Source organism: Pterocles gutturalis, unplaced genomic scaffold (assembly GCF_000699245.1).
Source record: "Pterocles gutturalis isolate BGI_N339 unplaced genomic scaffold, ASM69924v1 scaffold34432, whole genome shotgun sequence".
NCBI lineage: Eukaryota > Metazoa > Chordata > Aves > Pterocliformes > Pteroclidae > Pterocles > Pterocles gutturalis.
In genome coordinates this window covers 23,783-38,211 of record NW_010113916.1, presented here as the reverse complement: position 1 = coordinate 38,211, position 14,429 = coordinate 23,783, and the positions used below count along the sequence as shown (strand labels likewise).

Below are 14,429 nucleotides of genomic sequence, written 5' to 3'. Positions count from 1 at the left end.
CGATCATCTGCACACTTTGGCAACTCATGAAAATGCATATGGTTCATAGTAAATGCACAAATCGTGCTGTTAAATCCCTTTACTGTAATAAACGATAAAACTCTTAACCCATTAGAAAAAAAAAAAAAACCCCTACAGTTGTGCTCGTGAATTCAGCTGCAGCAAGATCTGTTCTGTATCCGGAAGACATATCCACAAACTCTCGTCTTACAGGATAATAACAACTGTCCTATGGGATAGGAGTAAAGGTTCATCTAGCCCACAGCCTGCTCTCCTTCCTCTTACGCTAATTCACTTTATTTGTAAGGAAGAAACGGTGTATTAAGAGACGACATTTCTTAGATCTTTCCACTGAGAACTGTTTGATCAAGGTAGTAACAAGATTCCATTTATTTTTAAATTGTTTTCTTCAATGACCATTTCAATCCAGAAGGCTGTTTTTTGCTTTTGTCTTTTACTGGATAGGACACAAGCAACGAATATTTTACTTCCTTAAACAAACATTTTAAAAGTTATCAATGTAATGATTAAAACAAAACCCACAGAACTGTAATGACTTGTGTTTTCAACTGCTCTGTTACTTTATTACTTAGCTTTTATAGATCATATCTATACAGATATCATATGTAGATGAAAATCGTAGCCATTAAGATTTCCAAGTAACGTCAAAGTAACTAAATAGAAGTGCATTAAGAGTAGCACCAAGTGTTTCACCCTAACAAAGAAATACAGCCTGACTCATTTTCTAACACACAGGAGCAAACACAAACTGATTATATATAATAATTACAGATCTACTTTTTTTTTTTTTAACCAAGATCTCCTTATATGAAGTTTTGCTTTGACAGTCATACAGTGTGACCTGTATGTGGGCATTATGAATCTTCTGTAGTAACCTGGGAAGATTATAAGAAATACAGAGCGCCTTATAGGCATTGCCAAAATATATTTCATCCGATACTCAGAAGTTCCAGACAAAACACCCTGGCTGGCTGCATCTAGACCAGAGAATGCATTAGGAAACCTGTGCTAGGTCCACTGAGAAAGAGAGCACCTTAGTAAGAGTACCTCTATCTTTATTGTTATGAGTACAGGAAATCATGACACACAAAAAAAAAATTCTATCAGAGAGTGAAATACAGTTCCTCTATTTGACAGACGGCAACCCAAAACTATCAGTTACTGATTTATCAAGCAGACAATCAATTTAAACACAGATTCTTTTGTTTTCCAGTGCAGCATCTGTTTGTTCAAATCAGAAAATAAATATTTCATAGCTAGCATCAATATTTACACTTAAACATGTCTAAACTTACTGTACAACTGAATGTCTGTTTATAAATTTGTATCAATATTTAAAGTTAAACAGAAGTTCACATGTTTTTAAAATCTAACCCACCTTTAACTGAGACAAGCATTTTTTTGTAGCAGAAGATAGAGTCAAGTCAGATTGATATGAATTGCAGTGACGTTTCTGTTGCACCTTTCTCTTAATTTCAATTTCCGATTCTGATTCTGACTCTTCCGTGTTTTCCATTATACTGTCTAGGAGGGAAAAAATGCAAAAATGTTAACATAATATGGCTACTCATATGATGTTAAAATTATGATCAACTTATGTCTTCATACACACTAACCTGAACTAAAATAAATACCTTCTTAAGCATCCAACAAACTACACTGCTGCAGGTGTCTCATGATTTGTTGCATGAATAAGAAAAATTCCCCAAAGTAACTCTGAAAATGTTGGTTTATTAATACTATTTCAGTGTCTCTTGGTGACAATTTGTAGCTCAGTATCTTTGGAGGAGGCTTTGGACTCCAAAATCTATACTACCTTCACTCCAACTACAATGGAGCATTCGGTACCGAAAGTAGGAGGGGATCTAGTAGATTATGCTGATGGCCATTTTCACTAAAGGAGTGCTGGTGAATGCATTTAGAGTAACTGGAAATGTTCTGTGTAATTAGGATAAACACTGGAAGAGTACAGAAACAAAGAAATCCATAATCTACTTAACTAACAATGCCCAGAGTGCTATCTTCTTTTCAGAAGTGCAGTAGGTTGCAGAAGAGTGCCTTAACCCAGTTTAATGTTCAAGTGCTGTTCAGACTCCCTGCTTTAACTGCAGTCTCCACATGGGAACTTTTTCAGTCTGTTTTTTTTAACAGATATGAACACTTTTTCAGTATGCACACTGACACGCTCATAAACATCCTCTTTTAGAAGACATCTCAAAACTAAATAATGACTTGTTTTCCAAAAAGAAACAATAAGTGGGGATTTTCTAGGTTAACTTACTTCTGCATAGCACTGATGAAGTTCTACTTAATGTGAACCTAACAAGGCACAGCAGAAGGGCTGGCCAATGCAGATGGGTAAGCAGCTGAACAGCAGGTTAAAAGACTGTACCTGTACTGATAGAGCTCAACCAAACACGGCGATTTTCCTTTCCTATTTCACCACTTCCACACCTCAAAGAAAATTACATTTTCTCTCTTGCATCTCCATTAACCAATAATGTAGGAGTGTATTTTGGCTGAGCTGCAGGGCACTGCTGACACTGGCTCTTCTACTCACTACCTCAGTGCCTGAACAGACTTCATACCAAGTGTTATTTGCCATGTTATGTCTTGCAGATACTAACTACTGAAGTTACTCTCCAACAATTCAAGAACAAGCTAGGGGTGTGGGCTCAGACTAGCTGATCTCCAGAGATCTGTTCCAGCTCCAAAAGTTCTATGATTCTAAATTTTCCCAATTTCAGTTGTTTTTAAAATAACTGAAGCCTAACTTAAAATGAATTATAACATGACTGAACAGGTTACAGAAATCTGTCAAAAAGGGGAAAATCATCCCTTCATGCACAAATGTGTATAAGTCTAGAATAGCATGACATAAGGTTATAAATAGATCTCTTAAAGGTTATACAGCTTGGCAACACACCCGCCCAAAGCAGGTATTCAAAAATTGTTCCACCTAAAAGAAATGAAAACTCTAAACATAACTTACCCACTCCCTGAGACCGTGGTAACCTAGTCTGGTCTGCTTCTACTTTCTGAAGCTGAGGGGGGTATTCTTTTCTGGAAAATAAATGAGATATATTGTTGTTCTTTTGACAGATAGCATTATAATTTAGCCACAATTATACATGAACAAAATAAAACTGAAATGTATCTGAAAGCTACAAACTCCTCCTATTGTGTGCTATTTGTACTCTTAAAAAATATTACCAGAATGCTAGAAACAGCTACAGTAAAGGTCTTGGAAGTGTTTCTGATCTAAATCCCATTTGACAGTAATCAATAGGTCAGGAGCCTCTCACTTTCAGACCCAAGCCTTCAAAGACTGAAGCCTGCACTTCCTCCTCCTAATTAATGAAGTATGAGGCAGATACTTTAAAAATACAAAACCAGAAACCACCATTATTTTACTATTAAAGTAGATTCCACAAGTTCCACAACTTAAAAAACAGAAAGAGAAGATGCAAAACAGAGGAAAAAGATCTGAGGTCAAGAACTGTTGTGGCCAAAAAATAAAAAGAACAAGACTTAGTTCCTATATATTTGTTTTAAAAAGATAATAATATAGACAAATTAATTTAGACATCTTCTAGTGGAAGACGTCCCTTTAACTTCTTATTGGAAAGTCCAGCCACTGCACTGGGCTGCAAATGGGTCACACACATCCCACACTGCTACCTCGGAGTACAAGGACATGAATCAACAGCACAGTGACAAGGAAAGCAGATGTAGGCAGTAACACCTCCAACTAACAGCTCAATTCTGAGGATCCACCTGACAAAGAGTTGGCCATGGCTGAAGCAAACTTCAGCACAGGTTCTTCTTTCCTTCATACAGCATTTCCTAATGCATCAACTCATAAAACCTCTCAATCTCCTGCATTTCTAGGTGATAATTCTCAGAGTTTCCTATACTTTATTATCAAATAACATCTCTGGAACAAGACTAATCTACAATACCCTTGGGATACTTCTTACCAGATCTGGCCCTCTCAATGTACTAGCCCACTACTAAACACAAACACCTTTTATCGTGCTGAGGGGCTGCATCGTGAAGGAAAATTGGGCAGAAAGAAGGATGGAGAGCTAAGCCTGGCTGGACTGTAACACAGAATGGAGAGATAGCACAGTACTGCACCAAGTGCCCACCAGCACATCACAGATGACAGGTTAAGTAGTTAATACTTGTTACCGATCATGTCAAATGTGTTTCTGAAACAGTTCTGCTCCCCAAAAGTTGTTTTTTTTTAATTGCCTGCACACACAAAAACTGAACTAAAATCAGAAATTCAACATGAATATTTGTTCATAAATTCAAATCACAAGGAATTACTTGAAGACAGAATTTGTAGAAATACTAGGCAGAGCTCAAACTCATTACGTAACGTGAGGCTGTTAGTATCAGCTTATATGTTAATGACATTCTAAGGGGTAGACAAACCTCTGTAACATCACTATAGGAGATCTGAAAAACAAACTTTGCAGTAAGGATGTGTGAGTTGTTGTCTGTCACATGCTATAACTATCTTCCAGTAGTATTTCATAGCAATAAGTCTTGTTTTGAACATAACCACTGTTAGAAAAATTATTTTCTGTTAAATGTTTTAAATATAAAACATTTAACTGACATTTTAGAAACACAATACTGAAAAGTATTTGACAGTGAATTGAAAGCAATGAAAACAATATGTTAGATTCAGAATACTAAATTTTCTTTTAAAAATCAGTTTGACAATTCAAGGTCTCTGGACATTTGTAAGCCATGATTTTACTTCTAAAAATTGTACAGGTTTGTATTACGTTTTTAACATGCAACATATATTTGTCTTTTTAAGATAATAAATTCATAATTAACCTTATATTGCCAAGTAATTTTTTGTCAATAACTTGGAATATAGTAGCATTATTTGCTGTTGCCTGAATTTTGTCTATCAGCATGGGCTTGATACTTAGTAAATGGCCAACCGCTTGCAAGGAGACGCAAGGGTCAGCAGAAAATGAGTACCCTTCTTCTCCCATGATACAAAACTTTTACTTGTATGCTCACAATGAACCAGTAACACCCAAACCTAGGTTATGAAAACCAGCTTCAAGCCAACTGAGGCTTCCCAAGGCAGTTTTACTTGGTTAGCAAATCATGGTCAGCTTTGAAGTTGCTTTGAGTTAGAAACCAAAGCAAAGACAGCTTTAAGCACTACTTAATTGTAGATTTCATTCAAAAATGCTTTCTTGGAGACAGTGACAACCCACCCACAAGAGAGCAGCAACCTGAAGTGCCTATCCTGAACCACTCCCACACAAACAAAAAGGCAGAGCTGGCTCCACAAAGTTTAAATCGAACATGACACCTATCTTTAAAAGGACTATTTGGAAAATAAAAAAATTCTTATAAGAGATTAAAAAAATAAAGCACTTCAAAACAAATGCTTTCCTCCTGTTCAATCCTAACTTAAACTAGTAGCCTCCCATTTCAAAAGGAATGAGAGAACAAACAGCTCAAAAGATCAAGATGCAAGACTAGTTACATACTGTGTCTAACAGAAAAAAAAACAAGAAATACAATATTAATTGCTGTTCCTGCCATCCTAGAAAATATTTAAAATACACAAATTTATTTTTACCTGTTAGTATTCCCAAAAATATTTCTTACGAAACTTATACTGTGCTTGAAGAACAAGGCTCCATGCTCAGAGATTAAATCATTTTAGGCATCTCATTTATCTCATCCGTTTTAACGAGCTATGATTTAAATACCTCTAAGTACAAGGGAGGTAGACCAGGATTTGACAAAAGCAACCTCCAGAAGTAGTAAAGCATCAAACAGCAAAACAATAACTACAAGACCATGAAAGCTCAGGCTCTTCCTCCAACAAATACAACAGAAATACTGAAGTAGTCTGGACTGTGGAGAGTCCTGCAATTCTGACACATCTTAACAGCTAACTGGTACAGCATTCTTGGCTAAACATGTTTTGCCCAGACAGAACGGTGTCAGTGACTGAGGATTTTCAGCACACATTCAAGATTACTGTCATATTCCTCTGCTGATGGAACTGGACCTTACTATCTTCCCCTTGAGCTGGCAGACAGACCTCTGTGGCACCCTCCAGCCAAAGTGAAATTTTCATCTTAAAATTTCCTCACTAGGGAAAAAAAAAAAAAAATGGGGGGAAGAGAGAGGCAGAACACCACAATTTCTATCTGTGCCAGAATGGAATAAACCTAAAGAAACATCTGTGAATTTAGGATACAGTACTGTCTTACATCAGCGCTTTCAAAACTACCAACAATCTGGCATGAGCCACATCAAAAATACCATGTATGTGCAAGGCTGCGCCAGCTGCTCTGTATGCTGCTACTTGGAGGTATCCTACTGCAGACAGGCTGCTGGTCTCTCTCTACATCATTAGACAAAAAACAGAGGAAAGCATGACAACATAGGAAGCATCAAGCTTGCTGAAGTGAGATTGACTTTCACTGTATTTTACAGGAAAAGCAGAGAGTACAAAAGTCAAAGACTGAACGAGAGAAGCAGCAGCAGCACCGGGAACTGGGTTTTTAGTACACAAGCCCCATTTGGCCCAGAAAGTGCAGAGTCAGGAGTTGCAGCTGCACTTATCATGATGGTAATCATTAAAACTAAATTTAGCAGCTCCTGCCTATATCGTCTACCCCTGCTAGGTCAGCAACAAAGAGCAGGGAAGGAAAAAAGAACCTATCCAGTAGTACTGGATTATGAAGCAGCAGGTGTCCCAAAGGGAAAATTAAGATCAGCAGCATGCAGCTCAACTCTAGTCTTCCTATGGCATACAGCACCAAATTAAAAACATTAATGGCTAATGGTTAACTAATAGCATCAATGCAGCACAAAGAAAAGGGAAAAAATACATTAACTCAAAACCCAGGCAGTGAGGAGATGGTCAAATTCCTTCCTAGAGGGCCAGAACTAACTGGTGAGTCTCTCTTCAGTACTTCTTTTAAGAAATAATAAAAGGCAGTAAAACAGAAAGGCTTGATTTTCCTACTGAATCTGAAATAAATGTAGAAAATCCTGACTTCACAAAGAACAGATCTACACTAGATTTCTGTGTTATTTATATAATTATTGGTTAAACATTACATACACTGTTTAAACAATGCAACCTGATACAAGGTGCATACTGCCAAAAACACCTACATAGGCAGGATATTTACAAAAACTCAATAAATTCAGTACTATCAACAAAACAGTTACACTAATATATTAATGTAAGCTATACAGAAAGAAAACAAATGTATGGTATTTCATATGGCTAACAAAATATTATCAGCAGTAAAACAGATGCAAAATGGGTGATAAATGAGCTTTACAGTGTGCCTGGTTTTGCTATACATTTTCTATTAATTGCTTTAACATATACACTTCATGCACAAAATGTACACAGTAAGGTCATAAAAACCTTTAATGCCATTCAAACCAAGCTGAGAGGCCAGAGTGAAAGCTGTTAAACATCCTACTAAGATATGCTTCAGCACCATTTTACTACCCAAAGTTTGCTGCACGATGAAAAGAATCAGCAGCAGATTCTGAAATTCCAGAGATAGTTAAAATTTCTCCATTTTCACATTGGCTAGATGAGTAGATGAATTTCCAGTAGAATGTACGCAATGTTCACATTAACATGGCAGTATTTAGAGAGGAATGTAAAGGCCCTTTTTTGGTAAAAGGGAGTAAGTGAACCACAAAACCAGAACAAACCCAGCCACCCCCCTCCCACAGGAGCAGATAGGACTGACTGTATTGGATATTCTTTAAGCAGCATTGATAAAGCACTCATTCCGTTCATTTCCTTAATGCTCATTGCCATGCTCATTTCATCAACAGTCAGCTTACCTTTCCTTTCGGTCCAGATTGCTTAAAATATGAAAAAAGAAAAAAAGAGATAAGATGCAAAGCCCCACATGTTGCACATGACTAAATTCAAACGTTATTAAATATAGACTAGAACGGTTTCATTGTCTCTTGCACTCACTGGACTAGTTTTCAAATAAGCATCATTATTTTTCACACCATTTTTGTAACAGTAATTATAAACTCACAAACAAATGGTACTTCCCAGACAGCAACAGTCAGTTGTCTAAATACGACATTGTCTTGCCTCTTTTTCCATGTGTAAAATGTGATTAATTCTGAACTCAATTCACTACAACGCAAAACCTGGCACGGCAGAATCCTGATACTTAAATTAAGATCAAGCCTCATTTCCAACCCCTGACAGCCACACGAAAGAAGATAAATTAAAATAACAACTTGTTTCCAGCTATTCAAAACATATTCAAGTGTTTAAATTGAGAAAAAAAGTTCAGAAAGCACTACTTAAATATGTAAGAGACCATATGCCATCAGGTACTGGATAGAGAAGGATGAACAGAGGAAACCAAACTCCTCCTGAGGTTTTGGCTAAGAAGAATCTTCAAAAATATTTAACAATTAGGGCCACTAGTTTCAGAAGTGTTTCCCTTTAACATCAGCGAATGTAGCTGGTGCACACAACTCAGGTCCTTTGTAGAACAAGACTGATATAAAAATAGATCTAACTCAGCACAGCATGAAGACAACTTGAAAACAGTGTCTTTATCTCTTCTGCCTTCTCAAAACTGGCCATACAGAATGCCATGAACTCCTCATCTGTGGGGCTGTTCCTCCAAATATCAAAACCCAAAGAACTTCTCTCATATATGCACTGCACTAACACAATTCGAAACCAGAACACACTCAGACCGTTTCCTGTTCTTCAATATTACAGCATAAAAGAAGCTCATTCTCCTTCCACCAAGACAACACTCACAAGATCAGAGCCAACTCTAACTCTCTGTTACCCAGAAGAACAGCAGCATTGAAAGTAAACCAGGTAGAGATCATCCTGACAATCCTACAGCGTGCAGTATGAAAACAGATTCCATCTCCCCAGGGCTCTGGGTTCTGGGAAAAGCATAAAAGGAATTCAAAACTAAATGTGACACTGCACCTTAGCCTGGTCTGGAGGTAATAAGCCAATGCTGCATGGAAGTGGGAAAAAATTGCTTCTGCCTGGAGCTAGCCTCTACAAACAATAAACACTGCTTTTGTGGGGGTCACATCCGAGTTTCTAAATCCAGACAGATCCAAAGCAGGGCTGTACAGAGCCATATCCAGTATCTCTGTATCCTTGGCACAGTTAATACCTGACTTCCATTAACTGTTTACAGGTGCTGTGAAGAGTCACACTGTTCAGAACTGTAAATTTTAACGCTAAGTAAACTTAAAAAATAGAAAAAAAAAAACCCCAGAATGCCTGATACTGTACATTGTCATTACTTTAGATGCCTCACTTGCTTTTTTTAAAATCCCATATTAATATAATGCATTTAGAAAGATTAAAAAATGAGAGTCCTGGACAGATCCAGGAATTCTAACGAGCAGTGTCCCTACAAATTGCTCCATGAAGCTCATGCATAAGATTTGTTAGGACATGCTGTACATACACGCTATGCCAATGTTGAGTCTTAGGTCAACAGCATAAAACAGAACTACGCGTCCACTAAATGAAGCAAAATAGTTTGAACCAACGACAACACTAGGCTAAGCTGTATTGGAAAATCTGTTGTATCAGAAGTGAACAAATTTTAATTTCATCCCCAGATTCCACTGGAAAAAACATTTTAATATTTATCAAAATATTATTTTGAAATGCTCAATTTTGTTGTACTGGAAAGTTGTATTTTAAACATGAGTGCAAGAGATATTCAGCCAGAATTTAAATTAACATGCATATGCAAAAAAAAGGAGAAAGATATGAGAAATACAGTACACATCAGAAGCTCCAAATTCAACTTGATAGAGATTGCAACCAAATTTCATAATTAGCTTGCCACATGTAACACCACCCTCACCCAAAGAACCCCGTACAAATAACAGCATCTGTAATGTCAGTGCCAGAGTTTCAGGCTGCTCAGAACTCATCTCAACATGTTCTTAATTTTCAGTTATCCTTTCAGGAATCCACTATCGATTTAAGAACAATGTTAGGTAAACTATCTTCCCCATGTTGTTACTGATCACTATACCATAAAACAATTCTACAAATGCAAATAATGTAAAAGAACACAACTGTGTGTCCCTTGTAACTTAGTATAGGAAAAACACCCCAACACCTTCGAACTCAACTTCCATGCCACCGGCTTTTCTTTGTCTTGATAACATACCCAGAATTTTATTCCTGGTTTGCCACCCACATTTTCTGCCTATATTCTGAGGGGACACCATCAGAATTTACTTTTAAACTCAACTATTGTCTAATGTCAGTAAAATCTAGCAAAAAAAGATAGAAAAATATTCCCAAACAACTAAAAATACATGACAAAAAAAAACCCTTATCCACTTTTTATGCACTGGAATTTTGTATTATGAACAGGTTTCAACAGCCCCATTTCAGTGTGGAGTTTTTTTTCTAACAGCTATTGTAGGTTGATGAATAAGACAACATCTTCCATATGAAGCAGCCTTGAGATCCCGCTTCTTTTTTAATTTAGAAAAAAGTATGACAGGAGGCCATGTTCCATTAATTTCCAATCCTCTAATTCAGAAACAGAAGCTTTTAAAAAGTAATCGAGTCAACTGGCAAAGGATACTGGAATTAAATACCCTTTGCCCAGTTCCTCTGTAAAGCTCAGTCTATTAGATCATGCTGGTTCTGACATCCTCCAGTAGTAAAACATTGCTTGGGATAGTTATGACTATTTCCTGCCTTTGAAACTCCTGAAATACTCTTAGCATAAGAGTTAATTGCCTGTTGTTAATGTAATGAACTACAGTAACAACCATAAAAGCAAACATATTTAGAAGCATTCAGGATGACTGCTATCCAATCACTTCATGCAGCATTCAGCTTGCCTATATGATGTATTAAGTTTTCTTTCTGTGTGTCACACATACGAAGCTGCTACTTTTTTTTTTTTCCCCACATTACGTTGTAGGCTTATCAAGAAGCAAGTCCCGCAGGTGAGAAAGGCAAGCAGGCAAATCTAGCATCCCCTCAAGAGTAAGGATCTCTGCAGCGGACTCTCTTGCACACTGCAGCAGCCTGTGGCACTCCACGAGATGAGACGAACCCACGTTGAGTGGTTGTTTCAAAGAACCATCTCCCAACAAAGCTCAAACAAGTACACTAATGTTATTACAGTCAATATTCAGAGATCCAAGAAGAGAAGTCTCACATCATTTAGCTTACTTCAAATCATTTAATTAGCACTGCAGATCAAAATTTTATCCCTTAGAATTAAAAAAGAAAAAAAGAAAAAGAGAAAGGTAAGGGCATGAATGCTGAGAGACAGCCCACGCTTTCCTCTGTGGAACACTGAACTAAAATATTGTGCATGTAGGAAGAAAAGAGCACAGCTGGTTCAGCCTAAACCACACTAATAACGTAAATCCTATCTTCCAGTTTCATTAGGGGGGAAAGCTCTGCCAATCCTCCTTACTCATCCCTGCCTTGCAATGATGGGAAGAAATGTAAAGAAAAGGGAGATCCCTATTACTAAGGGGAAGGAAACGTCCGTGCTATTTTCCATTTACAGATCATAGCACCGTTTGAAATGGAAGAAGGCAACAGTGGTGTAGGTCCTCAGGGACAGGACTGCAGAAGCCATTTTTCAGCCTGTTTCTTCTAGGCCAGATAACCCCAATACGTGTTTGGATCATACCATCCATTCACATGAGCATGGGGGCTTTGTTTTTCTGAAGATGGCAAATCGAAGTGAGGGCAGTGGGTTGAAAAAGAGGATGATACCTACATATGATCCCACCACCCCAATAAAATCTACGCCACAAAGAGAAAGGCAAGAAGGGGGCAGAAGAAGCAGGCTACAAAATGCCGACAGGATGAAGCACTCATGTGGGCTGGCAGAAATCCATGAAATTCACAGAAGAGCTCTGAATGGACAAACTATCAAAGAAAATTCCTTAAAGTAAGTTAGCTCATATGTTTCTGACACACGTTGGGTACAAAAAGCCTGTAAAAAAAAAAGATTAAAAAACAACCCTGCAATATATGGGAGTCTGATGTAGTTTTAAGTTTTCTAAACAATGAAATTTAATTCAGCATAGCCGAGTAAGAGTCCCCACTTTCCAGCCATCCCTTCTAACAACTATTTCTATAAATGCAAAACCTTGCTTCTGTGCGATGTCCCAGTTTTATGCTGTATGTACAGACTACATATGATAACCAGATCTATAACTGAATTTTTAGATGGAACTTAAACAAGCTGGAGTTTCTGTGAATTAGTATTTGATGATCATGTTGTCAGTTACATGAATTTCTACTGCATACTATGTTTGTCCATTTCAAAGTATTTTCTAAACGTATTTACGTTAGCTGGTGCTCTCTTACTGAATGTGTGCCATAGTGTGCTTTAAAATTAGTAAATTCTAAGATCATATAATAGTAAGTCTTAAAGAGTAAGTTTTATGAAACTTAATTACTTAAGATCAAAGCTTATGATCAAGGGTACATCATGAAATTTATATTTCCTCAAAACACTTCATAACATAAGGAAAATAATTACATACTAAACCAGAAAGGACTTTTTACAACTGGAACATCCATAGAAACAAACGTACTTAGTCTTACCTTTGGGCTGCGGTTTTTACTACTGCTGTCTGTGCGTGCGCATGGTGAAAACGTCTACCATGTACCACGGTCACAGGACAAGACATATTCTGAGCATTTTCACTGCAAATATACAGAAAAATGGTTTAACAAAAGACTCGGGTGTATTTGTACATTGACTTAGCTAAAAATTGTGGTGGTGTGCTTTTACAATAACAGCCATACGAAATCAAAAACAACAAAGTGTGTTGGAATCAATAATACAACTTGGCAGGATCCTCTGATAAGCATAAAAACATTCAGTCCTAGAATAAAACGGACAAGAATATACACAATTTTATTTTATTTCCTGGAAGAAAAGGTAAAGATTTTCTTAAATTTTATCACCATCCACAACATTCTTTTACTCAATCCTGCCACTGTAAAAAGACACTGCCTTTTAAAATGAATTATAATAATTTATAATTAATTGTATACTTCCAGCTATAAAATCTATTAAGGCATGATATTAACTTCTTTAATATGACTTTTAGGGCATAACATGCGAACAGATTGAACTGTACATTCAGGAATTTTCCTCATCTTATTAGTTGTAAGGGAAAATAAACACAGCAAATTTATGGATGTAAACTGGCTGGTAACAGAAACAAAACATCTCAAAAAAGAAAAGGGAAGGATTCTCAGATGCTGGAATATCTCAGAAGGGCTCTGCACAGAGACCGTATATTCACCAATGTCTTTTAGCGTTTCTTTGGTTTCTTCATTTGTTGCCTTCTGACACTTTAATCTCATTTCTATGCAAGACAAGGAACTCTGGAGAGAAGATTACTTACCACTGTCCTCTCCAGTAAAAGCCCATATAAAGATAACAGTAGATCAATAGTATAGTACTCCTTCGAGGATCATTAGACCCTAACAGCTATCCTGCACACTTCTGGGACAGGACACACCACACTGCATTGGACATGTTCAAAAAACACGCAACTTGTAACAGACAGCACGTTGATAATGCAAGCTGTTTCGAACTATGAAGTACAATGCTTCAATTTTGCTTGTAAAATTGCTTGGAAATTTTCATTGCATTAAATAGAATGATGTGAAGAAGCATTGATCCAAGATTATTTCTCAGAAATATTATTCAGCAGAAGTTTTGCTCCTGATGTTTGTCCTGTTACGAAAAATTTAAAAAACCTGAAGTACCAAAATTCCCCAAAAAGCTGGCAACCAATTCCTAATCCTTCCTTTACATTCCCCCAAAAGGTAAAAGTGAGCAAACTGCTAGCGTGCTTTGTAAATTTCTTTTCAGTTTAGCACTACAAACCCTTTTGGGAGCCTTGTATCAAGTATCATAAGTCAATATCAGAAGCTTTCAGAGCATTTCTGACCAATCATAACATAACCATGAACATAATGGAACAAGATCAAAACTAACCAAATGGCAAAACCCTCTTTTCTAGAACATAAAGTTTAGAAACATCATAAATGGTCCAAGTTAACAGCTCAACTGTTGTTCAACAAACGAACCTAACAGCGTCCCATTCAACCACTAACCTCCTGAAAGAACACACTCATCCCCCACGCTTCCCAGTCAAACTCTGCAATTCCATCTGCTCTGTCATCACCCAGGTTAATTTACAGTGAACCTTCCGCTTCACGTTGTCACCTGAGAAATAAAAACCTGACAGCTACTTGCCCTAAATACTTCATGGTGTCTCAAATCCTCTCTGGCTTCCAGTTTAATGTCTCTGAGAGATACTAGAACAGAGAACACAAGCAGAGT

The 14,429-nt window shown here is 37.1% G+C and overlaps 1 protein-coding gene across 1 annotated transcript in view; it reads right to left on the bottom strand.

The window, feature by feature from the left end:
- Window positions 1-14,429, bottom strand: part of LOC104462653 (sentrin-specific protease 6-like) — a 37,961-nt gene that overhangs the window by 14,849 nt on the left and 8,683 nt on the right. The window contains 4 exon segments of the mRNA XM_010074689.1: window positions 1,400-1,545; window positions 3,014-3,084; window positions 7,897-7,917; window positions 12,671-12,772. Coding sequence (XP_010072991.1) covers window positions 1,400-1,545; window positions 3,014-3,084; window positions 7,897-7,917; window positions 12,671-12,772 — 340 coding nt within the window.